Source organism: Oncorhynchus mykiss, chromosome 28 (assembly GCF_057628025.1).
Source record: "Oncorhynchus mykiss isolate SJ-2025 chromosome 28, ASM5762802v1, whole genome shotgun sequence".
NCBI lineage: Eukaryota > Metazoa > Chordata > Actinopteri > Salmoniformes > Salmonidae > Oncorhynchus > Oncorhynchus mykiss.
The window spans coordinates 8,188,917-8,215,618 of record NC_143049.1 but is presented as its reverse complement, the minus strand read 5'-3'; the positions used below and the strand labels follow the sequence as shown (position 1 = coordinate 8,215,618).

The 26,702-nt window shown below is 43.1% G+C and overlaps 1 protein-coding gene across 3 annotated transcripts; it reads right to left on the bottom strand.

Annotated features, from left to right (window-relative positions):
- Window positions 1–4,916: 4,916 nt before the first annotated feature.
- On the bottom strand, window positions 4,917–20,948 carry LOC110508416 (dual specificity mitogen-activated protein kinase kinase 2). Of its 3 annotated transcripts, none has more exons than XM_036966845.2 (13): window positions 20,899–20,948; window positions 19,557–19,665; window positions 9,383–9,593; window positions 8,494–8,550; window positions 8,244–8,333; window positions 7,966–8,043; window positions 7,789–7,840; window positions 7,554–7,678; window positions 7,251–7,464; window positions 7,118–7,170; window positions 6,897–6,958; window positions 5,681–5,726; window positions 4,917–5,567 (listed from the first exon to the last, which is right to left on the bottom strand). In XM_036966845.2, exons 2-13 carry the CDS (start codon window positions 19,583–19,585, stop codon window positions 5,457–5,459), a joined length of 1,128 nt encoding a protein of 375 aa, XP_036822740.1. In that variant the 5' UTR covers window positions 19,586–19,665; window positions 20,899–20,948; the 3' UTR covers window positions 4,917–5,456. The 3 variants fall into 3 exon arrangements, with proteins under 3 accessions (XP_036822740.1, XP_036822741.1, XP_090081819.1); XM_036966846.2 differs by having other exon boundaries at window positions 9,422–9,593; XM_090225693.1 differs by lacking the exons at window positions 19,557–19,665; window positions 20,899–20,948 and adding an exon at window positions 9,690–9,799 and having other exon boundaries at window positions 4,925–5,567.
- Between the last annotated feature and the right edge of the window lie 5,754 nt (window positions 20,949–26,702).

Sequence of the window (26,702 nt, the reverse complement as noted above, 5' to 3'; positions counted from 1 at the left end):
TGGGGGTTGAAGGCTATGTAAGGAGAGAGAGTGAGGGGGGGGGGGGGGATTAGGGGTGCCAAGGGAGCACTGAAGCAACAATAACAGCAGTGTGTCTGCCCGTGAGTGAAGTTACTGCTTGCCAAAAATATAAAATAACATCCTTCGTGCTCAATGACACATATGCTGCCATTGCAACCCCCCCGCCAGGCTACCTCTTGCTCTTTTTCTCTCCATACTGCTCTCTTTTTCTCTCCCTCTCTAGCTCAACGGGGGTCATAAGAATCACCGTTAACCAGCATGCATCTCTCTTGCTCCCCGTAGCGGGTCTGGCTTGCACCATGCTGTGTGTTTGGTGATGATGTACGTTAATCACTGTTTAACAACAACCACACCCTTCATTCTCTGACAGAGTCAACATTCTGTCATGACAATAGACAAAAGCATTCATCTATTTTTCATTTATCCATCTAAGCATTCATGCATAGGCCTATTCACCCTCTAATGATGGACCCCCATTACCCTTTCCTGTTTTCACAGAATGTGATTAGAGGTGCAATATACCTCTCTCTACTCTTCTCTGTCTCTCTTTTCCACTTGCTTTTTCCTCATCTTCCCCTCCCCCTTTCTTGCAGATTGGAATTCATTAGCAATCAAAGAGCTACTGACGAACGCAGGATCTTAATTACCCTCTAATTTGCATATTTGCATATTAATGACTGCAGACTTTGCTGTTTTACTGCCGCAGTGGCTTAGAGCAACCCATCTCCCTCATAGCCCCCCTCCTCTCTAAGTTCTAGAATTACCCCCACCACACAAACATGTGCACACACACACAGACTTATATACAAAAACCTGCACACACTCTGCTAGAATCTGAGCTCTTTAAGCTTTAGACTTATCCCCAACACACTCATACACACACACGCTCAAGCGTGAGTGTACACACAAAACCTACACAGTCAACATCCTTAGCACATAGGTAAGGTCGGCTGTGGGGATTTTGTTTACTCTACTGAAGTGGCCTTTGAAGGGATATGATACAATTGTTTTTAGACACTAATCTGAGGTCAGGTTTGCTGTTTTCCCTCTTGGTCCTAGATCTGTGCTTGAGGGCAACTTCTACCCTGAGCGCCTCTGAATTGCTATACTTCCCCCTAGTGGTATCATAGTGTTTTACCACAATGTAGCAAACAGTTGCAAAAATATTGCTACCGAAACAAGAGTTTATTATACAAATTCAGGTAGGTCCCTCCCCGTTTCATTCCTAGTGAATACACCCCAGGATACCGGTAGTTCATGTCATGCCATGAAAGAAAATCCCTTTAGAATTTGCTTTCAATAGTTTTATAGAAAATAAGGAGACTGTGTTCCGTTGTGACATTACATATAATTTATTGACAATTATGCCATGAAAATAACATTTTTGATGTTTTTGACATGGTACAAAACATCCATAGTTTTAAACCATTGTTGAGAAGAAATACACAAAGAGAAGCAAAGAAATCAGTGAAATGCCATCAACCACCCCAGGACACAGAAACACACTTATTTTATGGCAGCTCCATGCCCTGCTGTATACATGCTTTTATATACACTAAGTGTACAAAACATGAAGAACTCATGCTCTTTCCATGACAGACTGACCAGGTGAATCCATTTGAAAGCTATGATCCCTTACTGATGTCACTTGTTAAATCCACTTTAATCCGTGTAGATGACGTTTCAAGTACCTTCGTTTATTGGTGATGTGAACACCATCATGGTCCAAACTCACCAAGAAAGTAATGAAGAGAGCACGACAACGCCTTTTCCCCCTCAGGAGACTTGGAAAAGATTTGGCATAGGTCCCGCGATCCTAAAAAAGTTCTACAGCTGCACCATCGAGAGCATCCTGACCGCTTGCAACACCGCCTGGTATGGCAACTGCTTGGCAACTGACTGTAAGGTGCTATAGAGGGTAGTGCATACAGCCCAGTACATCACTGGGTTCCTGCCTCCAGGACCTATATACTAATCGATGTCAGAGGAAGGCCCAAAAAATTGTCAAAGACTCCAGTCATCCAAGTCATAGCCTGTGCTCTCTGCTACCACACGGCAAGCAGTACCGGAGCACCAAGTCTAGGTCCAAAAGTCTCCTTAACAGCTTCAACTCCCAAGCCATAAGACTGCTGAACAATTAATCAAATGGCCACCCGGATTATTTGTATTGATACCCCCCACCTTTGTTTTTACAACTGCTGCCACTCACTGTTTATTATCTATGCATAGTCACTTTACCCCTACCTACATGTACAAAATACTTCGACTAAGCTGTACCCCCACACATTGACTTGGTACCGATACCCCCTGTATATAGCCTCACTATTGTTATTTTGTATAACTTTTATTTTTTATTAACTTTATTTAGTAAACATTTTCTTAAAACTGAATTGTTGGTTAAGGGCTTGTAAAGTAAGCATTTCACGGTAAGGTTGTATTGTTGTATTCAGTGCATGTGACAAATACAATTTGATTGATTTGAAGGGGAGGTGACAGGTTAAAGAAGGATTTTTAAATCTTGAGACAATTGAGACATGGATAGTGTCTGTGTGGCATTCAGAGTGTGAATGGTAATGACAAAAGGTTTGAGAGCCTTTGAACGGGGTATGGTAATAAGTGTCAGATGCACCGGTTTGTGTTAAGAACTGCAACGCTGCTGGGTTTTTCACACTCAACAGTTTGTGTATCAAGAATGGTCCACCACTCAAACATGGGCCAGCATCCTTGTAGAGACCATGCCACAATGAATTGAGGCTGTTCTGAAGGCAAAAGGGGGTGCAACTCAATATTAGGAAGGTGTTCTTAATGTTTTGTACACTCAAGTGTATATTACGACAGTGTTTCCCAACTCCAGTCATCGAGTACCCACAACCCTCAATGAGTTGAATCAGGTGAGTTTGTCCGGGGCTACAACAAACATGTGTACTGTTGGGGGTACTTGAGGACAGGACTTGGGAAACACTGTATTAGGAGATATAAATTACTCTGGTTAAGGTGTGTTCATCTCCCAACACTGGTCAGGCATGCATCTCTCCTACAGCCAAAGGGATGGAGGGAGCCTGGCCAGGATGCAGACACTAGGGCTGCATCTCAATAGTCTAAATGGCATCCTCTTCTAGTATAATTTCCTTTAACTTCACTGATGTAAAATAATTAGACAGGATGCCATCCCACATCTCATTAACACAAACACTACACTCAATCTGCCGAAAGAGAAAAATAAAAACTGATGTACAGTATGCAAATACGCTTAACATATCTGCATATCAGAGGAGGCTGGTTGGAGGAGCTTTAGCAGGACGGGCTCATTGTATTGGCTGGAATTAAATAAATGGAACCGAGTCAAACATGTGGTTCCATATGTTTATTACCGTTCCATTTATTCCATTCCAGACATTACAATGAGTCGATACTCCTATAGCTCCCCCCACCAGCCTCCTCTGCTCAATATGCATACACAGAGATGTGAAGACAATGTACATGTCAATACATATGAGTAACTCCTAATCATAATTGTAACAACACCTATGGCCTGGCTAAAAATACCAATGTCACACACTGCAGCGGTGGCCCATGTTTGAGTTACTGCTTGTACAGAGTGATTGATACGTGTAATTGAAAAGCAAAAGATGATCTTGGGAAAATAGATGAAGTGCAGTTGTGTTTATAGGTCTCGCTTAGTATGTGATGTCAAGTATCCCGATTTCTTTCTTTGTAAAACAAGGCGTATATTTCTGCGTATCCTCTGTTCAAAGGGTTCTGGTGTTACAGGAATGCAAAAATAGTGCCTTCAGAAAGTACCCACACCCCTTGACTTTTTCCACATTGTTACACAGTGGGATTAAAATAGATTTGTCATTGACCTACACAAAACACTGATGTCAAAGTGGAAGAAATGCATTTTGTGTTGTTGAGTATTCAACCCCGAGTCAATACATGTTAGTCACCTTTGGCAGCATTTACAGCTGTGAGTCTTTCTGGGTAAGTCTAAGAGCTTTGCCACCTGGATTGTACAATACTTTCCCATTATTAAATAAAAGTGGGTTAATCACCACGACACAGCCATTTAAGTCTTGCCATAGAGTTAAGCTGAGTCAAGTCAAAACTAGGACACCCAGGAACATTCAATGTCATCTTGGTATGCAGCGCCAGTGTAGATTTGGCCGTGTTTTAGGTTACTGTCCTGCTGAAAGGTGAATTTGTCTCCAAATGTCTGTTTGAAAGCAGACCAGGGTTTTCTTTAGGATTTGTACGTGCTTAGCTATATTTAGTTTATTTTTAGCCTAAATATATATTTAAAAAAAAAAAATAAGGCCTTGCTGACAACAAGCATCCTATAGATATAGCCACCACCATGCTTGAAATATGAAGTTGCACTCCGTGATGTGGTTTCCCCCAAACATAACTTTGTACATTCTTTGCCACTTTAGTGCCTCACTGATAATAGGATGCATGTTTGGAATATTTAATTCTGTAGAGGCTTTGCTCTCATTTATGTTAATCTCAGTTCTTTGATCGTCATTTTTAAAAATCACCATTGGCCTCATGGTGAAATTCCTCTCCAGCAACTGAATTAGGTAGGGTGCCTGTATCTTTGAAGTGACTGGATGTATTGATATCCCATCCAAAGCGTAAAATTAACTGCACCATGCTCACAGGGTTATTTAATGTCAGCTTTTATTTTTACCCATCTACCAATAGGTGTCCTTTAAACCATAGGAAAACCTCCCTGGTCTTTGTGGTTGAAATTCACTGCTCAACTGAGGGACCTTGCAGATCATTTTTACTATTATGTTAAAGAGTATAGTAGTGAGTCCATGCAACTTATTAAGCACATTCACTCCTGGACTTTAGGCTTGCCATTAAAAAATAAATAAAAGGGTGTAATACTTGAGTCAAGACATTGCAGCTTTTCATTTTTAATACATTGAGAAACAATTCCACTGATATTATGGGGTATTGTGTGACAAGTGACAAAATCTCAATTTAAATCAGTGATGTGAATATTTTCTGAAGGCACTGTAGATAAATGTCAACTTGGTGCCAACTGTGTAGATTGTGAGTTAAGAGTTCACAGCATGGGTTTATCTAAAGCCTCTACCTCTGACCAGGCCCATTTTACACCTTAGGTCTGCTCGTCCAGAGTAATGAAGCTCCCTGATGCCACACTGTTGATACTGCAGACTACGACAGCCAGACCAGCTTTGACGGTCTGATAGGGGAATCTGACAGTGTGAGGGGTTGCCCTAACCACACCATTGAAGCAATGTTGATTACGGTTGAAAAATTGTTGGCTTGTTTCTGACAGGAGAGTGACTGACTAAGGCCAGTTCATACCAGGATCACCTGAGAGGAAAGGTGGCTGACAAGGAAAGTGTGTTTGTATACATGTGGTTGTGGAGGCTGCTTGCGTCCACAGGCCACTGCATGCGTGTCTAGTCTGCAGTGCATGTGGGAGTGCTGGGTTGGTTCAGCCCCATGGTTTTACAGAGCCAGCAAGCAAAGTCCACCTCCTCTACCTCAGAGCGCTTGATAAACGCGTGGTTCTGAAACAGAGATACATGGCTCAGTACAAAACTACATCCGTGGCATCAGCATGTCAATAAAATCTGTCCAATTTCCTAGGTTAAGTCAGGCAGTTGATAAGCACAAAACTCACCATCAGCATCTTCAGGTCAGCCCGGTCTTTTGGGTTCTTCATGAGACTGAAGCACAAGAAGATCATAGTCAGAGCTAACAAAGCAGTTAGATCTAATGACTAATGCTGAGGACCACTTTGGAAACAAGTGTTTGACATTACTCGTACCCATATACACCGGTTGAAAATTGCAGATTTGGGCCCTGATGTGCACATAAAATTGGAACAGTGGCTGTACAGGAACATGCTATAAATGACAGAGCTCAGGCTCTGCACTTCAATGCGGTAGGGGTTTGGCTGACAGCCTTTATGAACTTGAGCACCGCACGCGACAAGGAGTCGCCCCCATCCCTCCCACTAATTGGGCAACTTTTCAACAATGCTTTGTTGTCCGAGTGAGGGAAATGCTGTAAATTAAGACTATTTTGAAAGATGAGACATTGAGGACTACCATCTTTGATGTCATGCAAGCAGGCCAAACACCCCTAAGTCCAAATGTGCACTTCCCATTTATTCCTGTATCAAACTCATGTCATATACCGTATCAACGTTTAGTGACCATCTTTGATATAGTGGTAAGATGAGTGTCATTACCCAGGGTGGTTCTGAACAGAATGAGCCTGTTAGTTGTAGAGAACTCGTTGCGGAACACGCACGCATGACTGTTAAGCGCACCAAAAATTACCATTGGTGCCTCTGAATTGCCTTGCGAAAGCCTAAAACTGTATTTTATAACTTAGCTGCGCACACTTGAGGTTTGTGGCCACTTGAACACCAGTTAGTGCTCTTTCAAACCCTTGCAAAATATATCTAGTTCATACATGTTGCATCTACCCCACATATTCTTATATTACTGAATGTATCCAGAGTATTTTCAGACTTATCAGCAAATCTGCCAAAAAGTACAATAAAAAGGTCAAATGCAAAAGCAAAGTGTATTGTTTGGACTCAGTCTTGTCAGGTGAACCTTTGTGTCCTCAACTTATCTAATAACGGGCCGATACGCTCCACTGTTCCCTTTTACTTGCTACCATGCTTATGCATTTCATGTTTCTGTAACAAACATTTCAATTTAGCCCCATCCATATTAAAGGCCAATTCCCTCAAGTGTAATGGGTTAAGTGTCATCCTCTGGGAATTTATTGCATCTCGTTGTATACGTTTTTACCCAAATAAATGCAATTCAATAAATCAAGACATTGTATTCTGTAAATCATTCAGACTGAGGGAGACTCACCATCTAGTCACAAAGTCATGGAAATCAGAAGTGAAAACTCCATGGGGCAGTTCGGGGGGAGGCTGGAACAAGATTAACAGAATAAAAACAGCCCATCTATACACTATGCCTTGGATATAGAGTCGGTCATATCTTAGTACCAGACGGTCTATTACAATAATTCGTATTCCATGGCCATGGGGGGGGGGGGGGGGGGGGGTGGTCTCCTCAGCAATGCTCACCTCGTTGACAATGTAGTCCAGCAGCTCAAAGATGGCCATCACAGGCCCATCGCCTGCAAGACAGTGAAACGTTAGAGATCAAGTGTACAAATAAGTTCATTCTAACCATCTGGAGGAGAAACTCTGTTCTCACTGCTGGCAGGTCTGCCCCCGGGGGTTCTGGGTGAGGTGCTGCTGTGCATGTCTCCCTCAGACCCATCCATGATGGGCCGTCCGAAGATGGTCTCCAACTCCTTGGCGTCAGGAGGGGGTATGGGGTACCGGCCGATAGACAGCTCCACCAGAGACAGGCCCATACTCCACACGTCAGACTGAACAGAGTAGTGGGTGCCCTGCAATCGCTCCGGCTGTTGGTTAGAGACAGATAAATGGATTACACAGAGGCTTACATGCACACAGAGAGAGGTGTACACAGAGAGGAGGTGTACACACACACCGATATGTAGGAGCGTGTTCCCACGAAGGAGTTGGCCATGGAGTCTATGAGCTGTCCACTCACACCAAAGTCACACAGCTTGATCTCCCCACGAGAGTTCACCAGGATATTAGAGGGCTTCACATCTGGGGGACGGATGGGATGTCAGTGAGTGTGGGCAACTACATACAAGACAGATCTAACGACAACTATACAGTAGTATGTAAATCAAACTACAAAATAAATCAACATGTACCTCTGTGCATGATCTGGTGTTTCTCTCGTAGATAGGCTAACCCTCTGAGAACCTGTGACAACAAAACGTTTTGCAGTAAGTCTCAAAAATATATAAATAAAATATAAAAGGAAATGGAAAGCTAGCCATCTGACTGGCACCATCTTTAGGCTATGTAGCTGGTTTGCTGGTACTCACAGCAATGCTGACTTTCCCTAGGATCTCCTCAGGGATCCTCTTGGCCTCCTTCAGCACCTGGTCCAGGGAGCCCCCATCCTGTAGGGAGAGAGGAGAGCCACTCACAACCACCGCACTGCCATACGGCAGCAGTAGGGCAAGGTCCGAGTACCTGCATTACATTTGCAACTTCACCATCTCCCCCTACTCCCGCAAAATTTTTCCCTTGCTCTTGAAACGCACTCACACAGCCCCCCCCCCCCCCCCCCCCCCCCCCAATTCTCTCCCCCCTACCTCACCATGTGTTCCATGCAGATGCTGATTTCTCCGTCGCTGTAGAAGGCCCCGTAGAAACTAACTATGTAGGGCGAGTTACACTCATGTAGCAACTGAGGGAGACAGATCAGGTGGGTTTACAAACAGGGGAATAGCCTTATTTAGCTCAGATTTGACTAAATTATTGATATATCCCTAACAGTGAATTAAACCTTTAACATTGTTGAGTACTACTTTTGTATATTTGAAGTTAAATCACAACAAAAGCAGCACCTGTAGCTCTCTGATGATCTGGTTTCTGATGGCTGGCTTGATCTCCAGATGGATCAGCTAAGGAGAGGGAGGAGGGATGAATACAATACAACATCTAAACAGCTGTGTCTCATAACTAGTAGCCCATGCTGGTTTTGAATCAAAATGGCCGTCTAATTGTTTTATTGTAACAGTGTTGCTTCAGTCCCTCATGATAAGCTACAGGCAATTTCCATGGAGACTCAATCACTTTATTCCAAACAAATCATTGATTTCAGTTGAACAAAACTGTAGAACATTATGCACAAGGACAACTATAACAAAAACATGTACTGGGCAAGCTGTACACATGCAGTTTGGTAACAGAATTACTGCCAAAGGTTAAAATTGAGGTAGCTTTTACAGTAATTCCATTACCAAACTTTGCATCTGTACAGTTCAGTAAATTTGTTACAGTAGTCCTTGTGCATAGAGTTGTATGGTTTGTTATTAAACTTTGAAATCAATTGTTTGGTATACATTTTAAACTGAAAAATCAGCCTCAGGTGCAACTCCATGGTAACAGAGTTATGCCATCTAAACCACTGGTTGTCCAAGTGGACTTCCCCTCAATCTGATAACATTCTTAGATCTGGAAGGATGTCACACTTGGTCCCATTCAGACAATTGTGAACTCAGTGGGTTGCTTATTTTGTGTGTGCAGTGAGTAGACGCCAAAGGAACTTAGAACACGCAAAAGTGCCCCTGAAGCAAACCAAAACCGACACCATCTCAAGAGGTGGTCTGAGTTCTGGTCACTTGAATTACAAAGTTCAGTTCCATTTTTTTAGGGCAATGTGAACAAAGCTCCCCAGGTTCTTTTGTCATTATTCCCACAGCACATACTGGCCACAGCAGTCACACCACTCACTTTTCTGGCCATGACCAGGCCTGAGGGTTTGTGGCACACCTTGTTAACCACGCCTCCGTTGCCAGCGCCCAGCTCACAGATGCGGTGGAAGTCATCGTCTTTCAGCTCGCCCACTTTGACTTTCTGGGTAAGGAAAGCCTCCAAGCGCTTCTTCTGCTGCTCATCTAGATCCAACTCTTCCAGCTTCTTCTGTAGGGCCTCCAGGTTAGCCCTGGAGGATGAATTAGCTCACGGTTAAGACTTTGAAAGTAGAGGGGGACTTGAAGTGCATCTGTTGAACAGTAGCCAGCTGGCTAAGCAATTACACTTACTGAGGCAGCAGTGATGGTCGTTGAGGTGGACAATCCTCTCATCACCAGTGGGAGTGATGTTTAGGGGCACTGGTCTTCTTTTGGGGGCCATGTTTGAGAATAATTTGATGGCTAAATAAAGCTTCTCCTAAACAGCGTAAATCTTATTGATCCCAAATTGCCATCTGATGATCAAACAATCCAAAAAGCCACCTGACTGCCTAGCTATCAAACTAGCCTGTGCATCTATCAAAGCAAAACAGGTGACAAGGTGGTTAGCTAGCTAAGCTGTCTGTTATATGGTCTAATTCACCAAGCTAATTTGTTAGCTAATTTATCCAGCCATTTTAAAGTTAATTATTGGCATACAGGCACTCGCTAGCAATCAACTGGCTAGCAAGCTAATATTATGGTAACAAAGCAATAACTATTAAGACAAGTAACGTTAGCTAACTTGTAAATAATTCTCCAAATCGGGGGTAAAAAGATAAACCAAGACCAACGTTAGCTAGCAACACAAGCTTCAATTTATTGGGACCACAGGCACATTTTCATACCAAATGCCTTAAACGAACGTTAGCTAACTAGCCAACACCCACTGTGGTCCTCTCCAAAAACAGTCTAAGCCTAACAGAACGTTTGGACCGTAGGAACCAATAAATGAATCCGTTCCTGCCGGGTTTTCGGTACACCGAATGGGGGCGTGGCTAAATTTGGCCAGGTCCTATTAAAACTACAATTATCACTTAACCTGCTCAAAAAGGTCTAAAAAGAAGCAGGTACTACATTTATACAATAAACACTTTCTACTTAACGTTATCGCGCCAATTAATGATTATGTAATGACGTTAGAAGCTAAATTCGGTTACAAACCCTTGCAAACTCTGACAAAAGATTGAATATGTTGCAAGAACATAATTTGCCCTTAAAGGCACAATGGGTTATGGTATATGGCCAATATACTGTACCAGGGCTACTCTTACGTATGATGTAACAGTACCTGGATACAGCTGTTCGCCATGGTTTGTCGGCCACATAACAAACCATGGGGTGGGTGCCTTGTTGCTGTTCAGTGGCGACCCGTCATTCAGGGCAGGTGAGGCAGTGTCACAAACAAGGTAAAAAAAATATGACTTAATAAAGCCTCCATACAAACAGGAAGGCAGTGCCAAAATGAAGGCGTTTCAGCCTAGCTCAATGCTTTGCAGTGTTTAACTGCAAGCATTGCAAAGCAATAACTAGCTTGCTATTCAGTGGAGTGTGTTGTCCCAATTTAGTTTAAGGTTCTTTTCCAATATTAAAATGATAAACATTGGCCATGCTGTCAATCCAGCATGATTTCTGCCGTGGTCAAAACTGTTCTCAGAGCTGGGAAATCTGACTTGAGTTCAAGACAACTGGGGGGGGGGGGGGGGAACAAAAAAAAGCCCAGACTGGGGAAATATGTTTTGAACGGTCATTGAACTCAGAATTGTAAGTAATGAGCACGGGCCTCTTTCTAGAGCTACAACCTGAAGATCACTTACACCCACCCCCCACAGTTCCCAGCGGTCTTGAAAGCACCATAAATCCAGACAAAGACAGACTTTAATGACAAAGTTTGCCCACAAAGGAACACCGCGCCACAGCACAACAAGGAGAGTCCAAAAATGTAATATGCCAAGGAGGTATGTATAATGTAGCTAGGAAAGTAATACTAAGTGTTTGTTAGTAGCCCATGTGCCTCACCCTAATAGTCTATTTTCCAGTCCTGTTCCAACTTGGTGCACATGTAGCCTATTACCCGTTTTAGAGAAACGTAGTCATTGACCATTGTAAGAGCTTTCATCGTCTGCTTATATGCCCCCTTTATTTATCATATGGTTCTGACTTGATGTACAGGGAGAACACTAAGAATTGCCCATATTCCTAATTCTGTCACTGTACATTTCAAAAGTGCTATGCAGTTATTGACTACATCCTTCCTAGCGAGCTCATTAAGGTCTTAAGTGGATAAGAGGCTATCCGTAATTTTGATTGTCTTCCCCTTATGCCATTGTTTGTGGATTCTCCTGACAATTGAGATGAACATTTGTCAAAGCAAGTCTGCCAAATCAGCTGTTAAAAAAAAAAAGAAAAGGCTGAGGTTGAATGAACTGTTGTTTCGCTGCCAGACAACGCTCCGCTAATAGCAATTGTAAGGTGTTGGAACAGCTTTATGTAGGCCCCAACAGTTTGTGGAGACAGTGCAATTAATGTATTGTGTAGTGGCTTCCCCTCCACATTTGGGGTTTGCCCAACCAAGATTTACATGCTAAAATTGCCACTTGCTATTATAAACTGGTTACCAACATAATTAGAACAGTAAAAAAAAAGGTACCCATGGTATAAGGTCTGGTACCACGGCTTTCAGCCAATTAGCATTTAGGGCTGGAACTCGGTTTATAATTAAGCAATAAAAAAGGTACTGGCCATATATAATCAAACACCCAAGGTGCCTTCTTGCTATTATAAAGTAGTTACCAACATAAATTGGAGCAGCAAAAAGAGTCATACCGTCTGATATACCACAGCTGTCAGCCAAGCAGCATTCAGGGCTTGAACCACCCAGTTTAGAATTGTGAGTAAATCCCCTTTGCTTATGTGTATAACTAGCTTATAGATAGACAGGAGCGTTTGAGTCATTATAGTTGGACAGTGGATCACGAAATCTGAGCAGGAAACTCTAGAACAAACTTTGAAAAACAAATGGTTTGCCTAGTTATGGCAATTCTGCCATTATGTGCCAGATGTTAAGACTACAAACAGGTATACCATTTTTTTTACAATTCTTAAATGGGTGCCGCCATAGGCCCACCCAGACGATCCCACAAGTGAAGAAGCTGGATGTGGAGGTCCTGTGGTTAGGAGGCCGTTTGGATGTACTCCTAAACGATGTTGGAGGCAGCTTATGATTGAGATGAACATTGAATTATCTGGCAACAGCTCTGGTGGACATTAAAATGTGCAGTTGTCCCCAGCACAAGGTGCACCTGTGTAATGATTATGCTGTTTGATCTTGATATGCCACACCTGTTAGGTGGATGGAATATCTTGGCAAAGCAGAAATGCAGGGGGTATAAACAGATTTCTGCACAGAATGAGAAATAAGCTTGGGCTCATACCTGCACCCTTTGAGTGTTAGTCAACCACTCCAGAATTGCAAGTCATAATAAAATAAGTAGAAGCTAGTCTCCCTTTCATTAGAATTTCCACGACAGGACTACAAAGGGATACCCAGCCGTGAGCTGCCCAGTGACGCGAGCCTACCAGCCGAGCTAAATGCCTTCTATGCTCGTGTTGAGGCAAGCAACACTGAAGCACGCATGAGTGTACCAGCTGTTCCGGACAACTGTGATAACGCTCTCTGTAGCAGATGTGAGCAAGACCGTTAATCTGTCTGGCCCTGCGGCCTTGTGAATGTTACCAGGACGTGTACTAGGAGCATGCGAGGACCAACTGGCAAATATCTTCACTGTCTTTTTCAACCTCTACCTGTCTATAATGCCTACGTTTCAAGTAGACAACCATAGTCTGTGCCCAAGAAAGCAAAGGTAACCTGCCTAAAATGACAGCTGCACCGTAGCACTCAAGTCTGTAGCCATGAAGTGCTTTGAAAGGCGATTCATGGCTCACAGCAACACCAATTCACATACGCCCCCAACAATCTCATTTACACACAACACTGCCCTTTCCCACCTGGACAAAAGGAACACCTACACTACCACTCAAAAGTTTGGGGTCACTTAGAAATGTCAACGTTTTTTAAAGAAAAAAACACATCCGACAATTAATATCAAATTGATCAGAAATACAGTGTTAATGTTGTAAGTGACTACTGGAGCTGGAAACACCACATTTATGGCATATCTACATAGGATTGATGGTTGCAGATAATGGGTCTGTGTTCAAATGGCACATTGTGTTAGCTAATCCAAGGTTATCATTTTAAAAAGGCTAATTGAGCATTAGAAAGCCCTTTTGAAATTATGTTAGCATAGCTGAAAACTGTTGACGCAATAAAACTGGCCTTCTTTAGACTAGTTGAGTATCTGGAGCATTGAAATTAATGGGTTTGATTACAGGCTCAAAATGGCCAGAAACAAAATAACTCTTCTAAAAACAGTCTATTCTTGTTCTGAGAAATGCTATTCCATGCAAGAAATTGCCAAGAACCTGAATCTCATTCAACGCTGTGTACTACTCCCTTCAGAGAACATCACCAACTGGCTCTAGCCAGGATAGGAGTGGGAGGCCCCGGTGCACAACTGAGCAAGACAAGTACATTAGTATGTCTAGTTTGAGAAGACACCAAGTCCTCAATTGGCAAGTTCATTAAGTAGTACCCGCAAAACACCAGTCTCAACGTCAACAGGCGACTCCGGAATGCTGGCCTTCTAGGCAGAGTTGCAAAGATAAAGCCATCTCAGACTAGCCAATAATACACTGCTCAAAAAAAATAAAAGGGAACACTAAAATAACATCCTAGATCTGAATGAAATATTCTTATTAAATACTTCTTTACATAGTTGAATGTGCTGACAAATCACACAAATTATCAATGGAAATCAAATTTAGCAACCCATGGAGGTCTGGATTTGGAGTCACACTCAAAATTAAAGTAGAAAACCACACTACAGGCTGATCCAACTTTGATTTAATGTCCTTAAAACAAGTCAAAATGAGGCTTAGTAGTGTGTGGGCTCCACGTGCCTGTACGACCTCCCTACAACGCCTGGGCATGCTCCTGATGAGGTGGCGGATGGTCTCCTGAGGGATCTCCTCCCAGACCTGGACTAAATCATCCGCCAACTCCTGGACAGTGTGGTGCAACGTGGCATTGGTGGATGGAGCGAGACATGATGTCCCAGATGTGCTCAATGCTCAATTGGATTCAGGTCTGGGGAACGGGAGGGCCAGTCCATATCATCAATGCCTTCCTCTTGCAGGAGCTGCTGACACACTCCAGCCACATGAGGTCTAGCATTGTCTTGCATTAGGAGGAACCCAGGGCCAACCGCACCAGCATATGGTCTCACAAGGGTCTGAGGATCTCATCTCGGTACCTAATGGCAGTCAAGCTACCTCTGGCGAGCACATGGAGGGCTGTGCGTCCCCGCAAAAAAAATGCCACCCCACACCATGACTGACCCACCGCCAAACCAGTCATGCTGGAGGATGTTGCAGGCAGCAGAACGTTCTCCACGGCGTCTCCAGACTGTCACATGTACTCAGTCTGAACCTGCTTTAATCTGTGAAGAGCACAGGGCGCCAGTGGCGAATTTGCCAATCTTGGTGTTCTCTGGCAAATGCCAACGGTGTTGGGCTGTAAGCACAACCCCCACCTGTGGACGTCAGGCCCTCATACCACCCTCATGGAGTCTGTTTCTGACCGTTTGAGCAGACACATGCACATTTGTGGCCTGCTGGAGGTCATTTTGCAGGGCTCTGGCAGTGCTCCTCCTGCTCCTCCTTGCACAAAGGCTGAGGTAGCGGTCCTGCTGCTGGGTTGTTGCCTTCCTACGGCCTCCTCTACGTCTCCTGATGTACTGGCGTCTCTTGGTAGCGCCTCCATGCTCTGGACACTACGCTGACAGACACAGCAAACCTTGCCACAGCTTGCATTGATGTGCCATCCTGGATGAGCTGCACTACCTGATCCACTTGTGTGGGTTGTAGACTCAGTCTCATGCTACCTACCACTAGAGTGAAAGCACCGCCAGCATTCAAAAGTGACCAAAACATCAGCCAGGAAGCATAGGAACTGAGAAGTGGTCTGTGGTCACCACCTGCAGAACCACTCCTTTATTGGGGGTGTCTTTGTAATTGCCTATAATTCCACCTGTCTATTCCAATTGCACAACAGCATGTGAAATTTATTGTCAATCAGTGTTGCTTCCTCAGTGGACAGTTTGATTTCACAGAAGTGTGATTGACTTGGAGTTACATTGTGTTGTTTAAGTGTTCCCTTTATTTTTTTGAGCAGTGTATATATAAAAAAAAGATTAAGATAGGCAAGACAGACACTGGACAGAGGACTGGGAAAAGAAAGTAAACATTCATGAAACGCAGAAAAAACGAGTGCTTGACGCCATCTGTCAAGCATGGCGGCGGCAATGTGATGGTCTGGGGGTGCTTTGGTGGTGGTAAAGTGGGAGAGTTGTACAGGGTAAAAGGGATCTAGGAGGAAGGTTACCGCCATACCCTATAGACATCGCTTAATTGGAGCCAATTTCCCCCTACAACAGGACAATGAGCCAAAGCACAGCGCTAAACTATGCAAGAATTATTTAGGGAAGAAGCAGTCCACTTGTATTCGTCTATAATGGAGTGGACAGCACCCACCGGATTTATATTTATAACCGTGCCAATGTGTTGACTATTTCCAGCTGCACTGTTGATACCATCTTGACTGGCTGCGTCGCTGCCTGGTACGGCAACTGCAAGGCACACGGCAGCAAGGCGCTACAGAGGGTGGTGAGTACAGCCCTGTACATCACTGGAACTGAGCTCCCTGCCATCCAGGACCTCTATACCAGGTGGTGTCAGAGGAAGGCCCCAAAAATTAAGGACTCCAACTACCCAAGCCATACTGTTCTCTACTACCGCATTGCAAGCGATACAGCAAGTCTGGAACCAACAGGAACCTGAACTGCTTCTACCGCAAGCCAGAAGACTGCAAAATAGCTACTTGCATTGACCCATTTTAGCACTGACTAGCCACTCACACAGTACGTCCATAAACACACGAGCACGCTACTAGCATCTATCCTGTTGCCTAGTCACTTCACCCATACGTACATAGCTACCTCAATTACTTTATCCCTCCACTCAGTACTCCCGGTATATAACCATGCTATTTTTAGTTGTTATTCACTATCCATTCCTCGTGTCGCCATTTGATTTTTAAAATCTTTATATTTAACTTTGTTAGAAGAGGACCTGTAAGTAAATGTTTCACTGTTAATCTACACCCGTTTACAGTGAACCAAATTGTGGGTTGGACCTCAATTTAGATGCACAGAAAGCTACATTGAGTTTATCTACAAAGCCCTTTTGGTTAAACACCCTCTAGTCTGGTCTCCACCACCAGCAGTTCCCAGTCTGCTGGGTGGTTGATACTTAAAGTCCCCAGGACATTCACAGTATTAGGCAAGACTGCCTTCTCTTGTGCACCAGAGATATGGAATAGTCTACAATCCATGCTTCATCCTAGATATGTTAATGCAACTGAATGAATTTAAAATATTGATGGGAGTCTTTGTAAATGCTTTAAAAAATATATTTTTTTAAATAGGCTGGATCAAGTTGACTTTCAATTCTGTACTGTATTGAAATGTTGCTGCCTTCTTGGCCAAATCTACCTCAAAAAAGAGACTGGGTCTCAATGGGCTTTGTGGTAAATAAAAATGTGACATAAGATTTGATTGGAGGTACAACTAAAATGACAGCGGCAGTGTTCCTCTGCCCAGGTGTTACCTATGCTTATTTTTATTTAGTCACATGCTTACAAAGGTAGTTGCCGTGTACAGTGCCCTCTATAATTATTGGGACAGTGAAGCACTTCCTTTTGCTATATAATCCAAACTATGACTGAGGTTTAAGTGCAGACTCAGCTTTAATTCACCATGTCAGGTCAACCGTTTAGAAATTACAACACTTCGTACATTTTAGGGGAGCAAAAATATTGGGACAAAATCACATGTATTAAAATATTAAGTAAAATATTTGGTCCCCTATGCATAGCAGGCAATGACTACATCAAGCTTGCGACTACACATTTGTTGGATGCATTTGCTGTTTGTTTTGGTTGCATTTCAGATTTTATGCCCAGTATTAATCAAATGGTAAATGTATCAGTTGAGTCAATGTCAATAAGAATGTTTCTAAAGAATGTGCATGCTACCATGATTACGGATAATCTTTAATGAATTGTGAATGGAGAAAGTCAGAGGCACAAATATAACCAGTGGCAATTTTAGCATGTAAATCTTGGTGGGGCAAACTCAATTTTCAGATGCATGCCAGCAATAACACAACTGTTAGGGCCTCTTTCCAGTGCAATGGAGTGAATCCCTACAACCGCTACACCTGGCTACCAGCGGAGCCTTGATTGGTAGCGAAACAGTTCAATCAGCCTCATTTACTGCCTTTCAAAAAAAAAAGCTGATATGGCTGACTGACAAATGTGGTTTCCCCTGGCAAATGAGATGAACAAACTATGGCATAAGGGAGTGATGAGCAGATGAGGGATTCCGTAATTTCGATTAGGACATTAACGAGCGACGACAGCCCTAGTCAATATAACTGTTCAGCACTTTTGAAATGTACAGCGACAGAATGCAGAACACGGGCTGCTCTTAAAGTACTTTCCCTGTACACCAGGTCAGAACCGTAGGATAAATAAGTGAAAGCGCTTAGATAGCGCCACCAAGTCAGAACAGTGACGTTAAGCAAAATTAAGTGAAAATACACCAAATTATTAGGGTGCGGCACATAAACTGTTAGTAGTCTACAACACTTATGTATACCGTAGCTAAGTATTACTATTTATGTAGTAGCATACAATACTTTTTTGGGACTCAACTTGGCTTGTGATGTGCTCACTTAAACATGAAGGTGGCGCTGCAGTCCTTTGTCAGCAAATTTTTGTCAAAGTCTAAATCCAGAGAATGCCATGGTGGCAACTCAAAAACAGCCACGCCATTGAATAGCAGGCTATTTGTTGCTTTGCAATGCTATCAGTTAGCCAGGGATTCCTTCCTAACTCCTCATTGTTGAATTTGCGATGCCTCTTCATATGACAATTAAATGGATTTGCCAGTAGATTGTCAATATGATTCCTGACTGCTAGCTAACATGATCAGTTCAAGCAAAGCTACTGTAGATAAAATCACGTTGTGTGGCCAATGACCAAGCCTTCTTGGAAGCACTTGTAATATAACTATAGCAGGACCCAAAGGTCTGACATTTTGGATGTCTAACCTTACTAAGGCTTAAATTTAGCGATGACGTAGTGTCCATGAGTGACAAAACACTGAGCCAATCACAACGCAATGCTCCTATTTTGCTGGCTCGCTTCACCGAAAGCACTAGCTAGGCTGAATCACCTGCATTTGGAAGCTGCCTTAATGCATGTATTGCGAAAGATGTGGGGCTCTGCCCCACCTGCATTGAATGAGGGGTTTCCTGATCATAAACCCAAGACATGCTAACCTCTCGCCATTACAGTAACAGGGGAAGTTAACTCACTTTTCTGGGAAATTATACCACTGAAAAGGGCACTTGAGACTGGTAGGGCAAAGGAGCATGTGCTCTGCAAAGGTAGAGCCCTATCTGTGAAAGCTTAGTGAAATTAATTTCCATGTCCCATCGGTGCTTGGGGATAAAAATAAAATACAGAGGTTTACCCAAGATGCTAGCAGTATTATTAAAAGTCTTGAAACATTTGGCAAAAGTTTTACAAAAACCTCAATAGCCTATCATTTGTTCTCAGAGTGTTAATAAAACCTCCCAGGAAAACTTAAGGAACCATAGCAAAAACCTATAAATGAATGTTCCCAGAACTCAACATTTTCACTTCTGTTCTCAGAATGTTTAAAAAAACATTCCATTTTAACAGTTAGGAAAGGTATGGCTTCATTGCCACAACCAATGTTCCCACAACTTAAGGAAACAAGATGTGCTAGCTGGATTCTGCCTTCTCAAAATCATATGGCACACGGCATTAGTGATATGGCACTAACTGACCGTAAAAATGTCTATAGAAGTTGACCTGCACTTCAAGTTCATGACAACCACTGACAAATATTACAATGACTGTAGATAAATTAGTACCATGGTTCAAGGTCCCATTTATGACTTACCATGTGACAATCTGGACTTGACAATCCATGGTGTCCAGAAGCAGAAGACAGGCCAGCAGAGAAGAGGCTGATTATCCCAAAAAGTACAGCAGGATTGTGGTGTAAACTCCTGAAAACAGAAAGATCAAGTTGGATTACAGATGTAGGATCTTACATTTGAGCCAGTTTGCTATAGTAGGAAAATAATCCTGTAGCAACAGGAAATGTGAATTATTAGTGCCTTCTAAAAGTATTCATAACCCTTGACTTATTCCACATTGTGCCTTAATTCAAAATTGATTAAATAAACAATTTCTACACAATACCATAAGTGAAAATATTAGAAATGTATTGACAATGAAATACAGAAATCTTATTTACAAAGTCTTCACACCAATGACTCAATACTTTGTATAAGCACCTTTGGCAGTGATTACAGCTTTGAGTTGTGTCTTAGGTATGTCTATCAGCTTTGCACATCTGGATTTCTCCCATTCTTCATTGCAGAGTCTATATCTCTGTTAAATTAGATGAGCTAGTGAACAGCAATCTTCAAGTCCTTCCACAGAATTACAATGGGATTCAAGTCTGGACTTTGACTGGGCCACTCAAGAACTTTCACATTCTTGTTCTGAAGCCATTCCAGCATTGCTTTGGCTGCATGCTTGGAGTCATTGCTCTGTCGGAACATAAATCGTCACCCCAGGCTAAGGTAGTTTGCAGTCTGAAACAGGTTGTCACAGATTTGCTTGTATTTGGCTTCATTCTTTGTTCCCGCCATCCTTACCAGTCTCCCAGTTCCTGCCTCTGAAAAGCATCCCACGATGCCACCACCATGCTTCAAAGTAGGGATGATGTTAGATGGGTGATGAGCTGTGCCTGGGTTTCTCTAGACATAACACTATGTATTCAGGCCAAAGAGTTTCATTTGTCTCTTCAGACCACAGAATATTTCTCTTTACGCTCAGTCTTCAACACGCCTTTTTTGCAAACTCCAGGCATGCGGCCATGTGTAGTTTGCTCAGGAATAGCTACCATCTGGCCACTCTCCCATAAAGCCCAGACTGGTGATGTGCTGAGACTTCCTTTTCACAGGTTCACCCATCTCAGCCAAGAAACTTCGTAATTCTGTCCGAGTGGTCATTGGGTTCTTGGTCACCTCCCTGACCAAGGTCCTTCTTGCCCGGTTGTTCAGTTTGGGTTGGACGGCAAACTATAGGCAGAGTCTGGGTAGTTCCACATTTGTTCAATTTTCCAATGATGGGGACCACTGTGCTGTTGGGAACATTCAACACTAGAAATTGTTTCATATCCTTACCCAGATACATCCCTCATAACAATTATATCTCAGAAATCTACTTACAGTTCCTCAGACTTCATGGTCTAGTTTCCTCTCTGACATGCACTGTCAACTGTGGGACCTTATAAAGACAGGTGTGTTTCTTTCTAAATCATGTCCAAACAAGTTAATTGGCCACAGGTGGACTCCAATCAAGTTGTAACGACATCTCAAGGATAATCAAAAGGAAATGGATGCACCCAAGCTCAATTTGGAGTGTCATAGCAAAGGTTTTTGATTTAAGTCTCATAACGAAAAAGACCTTACAGACAAAAAAACTACAATTTACATACATTAACATGAGGTGTGTGTGTGCATCTATCAGTTACATACAAGTCAGTACATACACACAAGTAGGTCACATGGGGGAAAAGATGTTGTGCCATGAAGTGTTGCTTTTTATATGTACATTTAATATTTCTGAATTAAATTTTCAATATATTTGCAAAAATGTCTATAAACATGTTTTCACTTTGTCATTATGGGGTATTGTGGGTAGATGGGTGAGAAACATGTAATACATTCTGAATTCAGGCTGTAACACAACAAAATGTGAAACAAGTCAAGGGGTATGAATACTGTCTGAAGACACTATGTGGATTATAATTAATGGACATTGTTGTAAGCGTTGATACATTTTTTGAAAGGGAAAATTAAGTCCAAAATTTCTAAGTGTAAATTACAAACTTCAGAAGCCCTTTTAAACCTCAAATACACAAGTTTTTACATTTATTGCATTGCAGTACAGGTCTCCAACAGGGAGATCAAATTAAGATCCTACATATGTATATTCAATCATAACATCGTAGATCTGGGTTCATGTATATTATATAAAAATATAAACACAACCTGCAAAAATGTCAACGTTTTTACTAAGTCACAGTTCATTGAAGGAAATAAGTCAATTGAAATGAATAAATTAGGCAAAAATTCTATGGATTTCACATGGCAGCCTTTGTGGGCCTTGGAGGCCATTTAATCAGCTTCTTGATATGCCACACCTGTCAGGTGGATGGATTATCTTGGCAAAGGAGAAATGCTCACTAACGGGTAAAAACACATTTCTGCACAAAATTTGAGAGAAATAAAGCTTTTTGTGCATATGGAACATTTCTGTGATTTTATTTCAGCTCATGAAACATGGGACCAACACTTTACATGACGCATTTATATTTGTGTTCAGTGTACATTCATTCTTGCTAAGGCATGAAATCTTCCATACCTGACACAAACACACACACGACCACAACCGTAAGGCTCTCCAGAGGGTAGTGAGGTCTGCACAACGCATCACCGGGGGCAAACTACCTGCCCTCCAGGACACCTACACCACCCGATGTCACAGGAAGGCCATAAAGATCATCAAGGACAACAACCACCCGAGCCACTGCCTGTTCACCCCGCTACCATCCAGAAGGCGAGGTCAGTACAGGTGCATCAAAGCAGGGACCGAGAGACTGAAAAACAGCTTCTATCTCAAGGCCATCAGACTGTTAAACAGCCACCACTAACATTGAGTGGATGCTGCTAACATACTGACTCAACTCCAGCCACTTTAATAATGAAAATTGATGTACATTTTTTTTATCACTAGCCACTTTAAACTATGCCACTTGTGTTTACATACCCTACATTACTCAACCCATATGTATATACTGTACTCGATACCATCTACTGCATCTTGCCTATGCTGTTCTGTACCATCATATTCATATATCTTTATGTACATATTCTTATCCCTTTACACTTGTGTGTATAAGGTAGTAGTTGTGGAATTGTTAGGTTAGATTACTCGGTGGTTATTACTGCATTGTCGGAATTAGAAGCACAAGCATTTCGCTACACTCGCATTAACATCTGCTAACCATGTGTATGTGACAAATAAAATTTGATTTGATATGCCATGGCTAAGGGCTGTTCTTAGGCACCCCGGAGGTGCCTTATTGCCATTATAAACTGTTTACCAACAGAAGTAGAGCAGTAAAAATGTGTTTTGTCATACCTGTGGTATACGGTCTGATATACCACGGCTGTCTGCCAAACAGCATTCAGGGCTCGAACCATCCAGTGTATAATGTGTAATAGATAATGTACTACACAAGACCTTGAGGTATTAGGTAGGGGGGAAAACATAATTTAGATTTGGTTACAGATCACTGGGGTTCAACACAGACACAGATCCTCATGGACCAGCTTGATGACCAGCAGCATGAATGCCACAGAAAAGCAGCAAGTAGAAGAGGATTGTGGGTCGCCGGGAACGGCGATTCAAAACTCGGTACTCATGTAGGTCACAATCTTGTTAGTGCCGAGTTAAAGTAGTTGAGGTAGGAGTCGCCGTTCATGTTGGGGGTGCTGAGGGAGAGACTGTAGAAAACCATGGAGGTCACTGCCCTGGGGGAGGGAGGGACAGAGAGAGAAAGGGAAAGAGGGTGAGGGAGAGAAGAGAGAGGGAAGGAAGGAAAATCATGGGATGGCCATGCAGAAATACAGATTGGTGAACCGATGAGCATGTAGATAAGATATGTTTTCAGTTTCAGGTGATGGTTAAGGATAGTTTGTGGTTGAAAATGTGGGGTTAAAAAGCAACATTTCTGTCTTTTCTAGCATTACCAGATAGTAATGACCATGAACCCAGTCGAAGTGGCCCTTACCAGAGCATGAGGTTGAGGATGGAGACGTTTCTCATGTCAGTGGTGCGGCTGAGGTCTAGGAAACCCCTGCTTCTGCTCTTTACCACGGCTCCTTTGCCAAAGAGGAGGACACAGGATTCAACACTACACAACGCTAAATAATAGGTTACTAAGATCATAGACAGAAATCAAGCGTATTGCTGTTGGGCTGGAACAAAATACTTTACACTCTGCTAAATGACCCTATTATTACCGTCATTATATATAATAGTACTTTTGTGTGCGCGCATGTGTGTGTGGGGGTTCTGTCCGTCTCGAAGGGAATCTCCTCGCTGGCTGCTGCTGCAGAGCCGGGTAAAGGAGCTTGTCATCCAAAATGCTGCTTAGAAGAACCGACACACACACCTTTTTTTTTTTACAGGACTTTTGGGGGAGTAATCCTATTTTACCTAACTCCTAACCCTAACCTTAACACCCAACTCTAAACCTAACACTTAAGCCTAAAACAACATTTTAACAAATTTAGGACTTGGAAAAAGTCCAGACAAAAATGGTTTTCCTATCAGGACATTCTGTTGACTTGTCAGGACATTCTGGTCCTGATAACGTAGGGAAAAATTTACACACACACACGCTGAATTTCCAGAATTGCACAGAAGTTCTGCTGTTGTGGCAATTGTGAGACATTCCATACTTGGCAGTCCTTCATTCTGTACACTTCTTACCCCCATCCTACATACTTCCCAGACATACCAGAACAAGCTAGAGGCCTTAATCTACTGGCCTTAATCTGGAAGACTTAATCTAGAGGCCTTAATCTAAGGTTGGAATCTTGCATTGTGAAGAAATGGGAAAATAATTCAGGGGCAGCTAATTTAGGGGCAGCTGTAACGATCTAGAATTTGAATCTTGGAATTTGTGTGTGTAGCCGGACAGGTAGGATGACTGACAACAGTGTGACAAGGTGAACAGGTGGTCACGGATCAGGTGACAGAGGAATGGAGGAGACTGAGGCAGGAATTCCTTTAACCCCAAAGTGGTATATTTACTGGATAGTTTTTTTGTGAACTGCTTAACAAAGGAAACAGAATAACATGTATCAAATTAAATTCCTAATCTCACATCATAATAACAATCATTCTCATTACTAACAATGTGTCAAGGCTCAGTAGAAGACCCAGATGCAGACAGTTTCGAAGTAACAAACGTTTATTACAAAAACAGGGGGGCAGGTAAACAACAGGTAAAGGGCAGGCAGAGGTCAGTAATCCAGGGTGGTGTGACAAGGTACAGAACGGCAGGCAGGCTCAGGGAAGGCAGAATGGTCAAAACCGGGAAAGCTAGAAAAAAGGAACTAGAGAAAAACAGGACCATGGGGAAAAAACACTGGTAGGCTTGACGAAAAAAAATGAACAGAGAACACAGGTATAAATACACTGGGGTTAATAGGGAAGATGGGCGACACCTGGAGGGGGGTGGAGACAAGCACAAAGACAGGTGAAACAGATCAGGGTGTGACAGTACCCTCCCCTCTAGGGGGCATCACCTGGCGTCTTACATGGGCCTTCATACCTGGTTGACTGGGGTGCCAGCGTTGGAACTCAGTGATGAGGCCTGGGTCCAGGATGTCCCTAGCGGGGACTGAGCACCTCTCCTCCGGGCCATAACCCTCCCAGTCAACGAGGTACTGGAATCCCCTGCCCCGTGGTCAAATCTTCGGGAGGTGCCACACCTTGTACGCCGGTTTGCTGTCAATGAGACGGCGAAGAGGGGAAGGCCTGGGAAACAGGAGACAAAGGGCTGTGAGACATAGGTTTAACACTAGACACATGAAAAGTGGGATGTAAACTCAGCAAAAAAATAAACGTCCTCTCACTGTCAACTGCGTTTATTTTCAGCAAACTTAACATGTGTAAATATTTGTATGAACATAAGATTCAACTACTGAGACATAAACTAAACAAGTTTCACAGACATGTGACTAACATAAATGGAATAATGTGTCCCTGAACAAAGGGGGGGTCAAAATCAAAAGTAACAATCAGTATCTGCTGTGGCCACCAGCTGCATTAAGTACTGCAGTGCATCTCCTCCTCATGGACTGCACCAGATTTGCCAGTTCTTGCTGTGAGATGTTAGCCCACTCTTCCAACAAAGGCACCTGCAAGTTCCTGGACATTTCTGGGGGGGGCCTAGCCCTCACCCTCCGATCCAACAGGTCCCAGACATGCTCAATGGGATTGAGATGCAGGCTCTTCGCTAGCCATGGCAGAACACTTACATTCCTGTCTTGCAGGAAATCACGCACAGAACGAGCAGTATGGCTGGTAGCATTATCATGCTGGAGGGTCATGTCAGGATGAGCCTGCAGGAAGGGTACCACATGAGAGAGGAGGATGTCTTCCCTGTAACGCACAGCATTGAGATTGGCTGCAATGACAAGCTCAGTCCGATGATGCTGTGACACACCGCCCCAGACCATGACGGACCCTCCACCACCAAATCAATCCCGCTCCAGAGTACAGGCCTAGGTGTAACGCTCATTCCTTCGACGATAAACGCGAATCCAACCATCACCCCTGGTGAGACAAAACCGTGATTCATCAGTGAAGAGCACTTTTTGCCAGTCCTGTCTGGTCCAGCAACGGTGGGTTTGTGCCCATAGGCGATGTTGTTGCCGGTGATGTCTGGTAAGGACCTGCCTTACAACAAGCCCTCAGTTCAGCCTCTCAGCCTATTGCAGACAGTCTGAGCACTGATAGAGGAATTGTGATTTCCTGGTGTAACTCGGGCAGTTGTTGTTGCCATCCTGTACCTGTCCCGAAGGTGTGATATTCGGATGTACCGATCCTGTGCAGGTGTTTTTACACGTGGTCTGCCACTGTGAGGACGATCAGCTGTCCGTCCTGTCTCCCTGTAGCACTGTCTTAGGTGTTTCACAGTACGGACATTGCAATTTATTGCCCTGGTCACATCTGCCGTCCTCAGGCCTCCTTGCAGCATGCCTAAGGCACGTTCACGCAGATGAGCAAGGACCCTGGGCATTTTTCTTTTGGTGTTTTTCAGACTCAGTAGAAAGACCTATTTAGTGTCCTAAGTTTTCATAACTGTTTCCTTAATTGCCTACTGTCTGTTAGTGTCTTAACGACCATTCCACAGGTACATGTGCCTTAATTATTTATGGTTCATTATTTA

Bases quoted from the DNA above. Each gene is read 5' to 3' on its own strand.
- LOC110508416 (XM_090225693.1), bottom strand. From the start codon at position 9,784: ATGGCCCCCAAAAGAAGACCAGTGCCCCTAAACATCACTCCCACTGGT. The intron at 8,044-8,243 runs GTGAGGTAGGGG...CTCTCCCTACAG, and splicing joins GCATCTGCATGGAACACATG to GATGGGGGCTCCCTGGACCA. The intron at 7,465-7,553 runs GTGTGTGTGTAC...TCTAACCAACAG, and splicing joins GAACACGCTCCTACATATCG to CCGGAGCGATTGCAGGGCAC.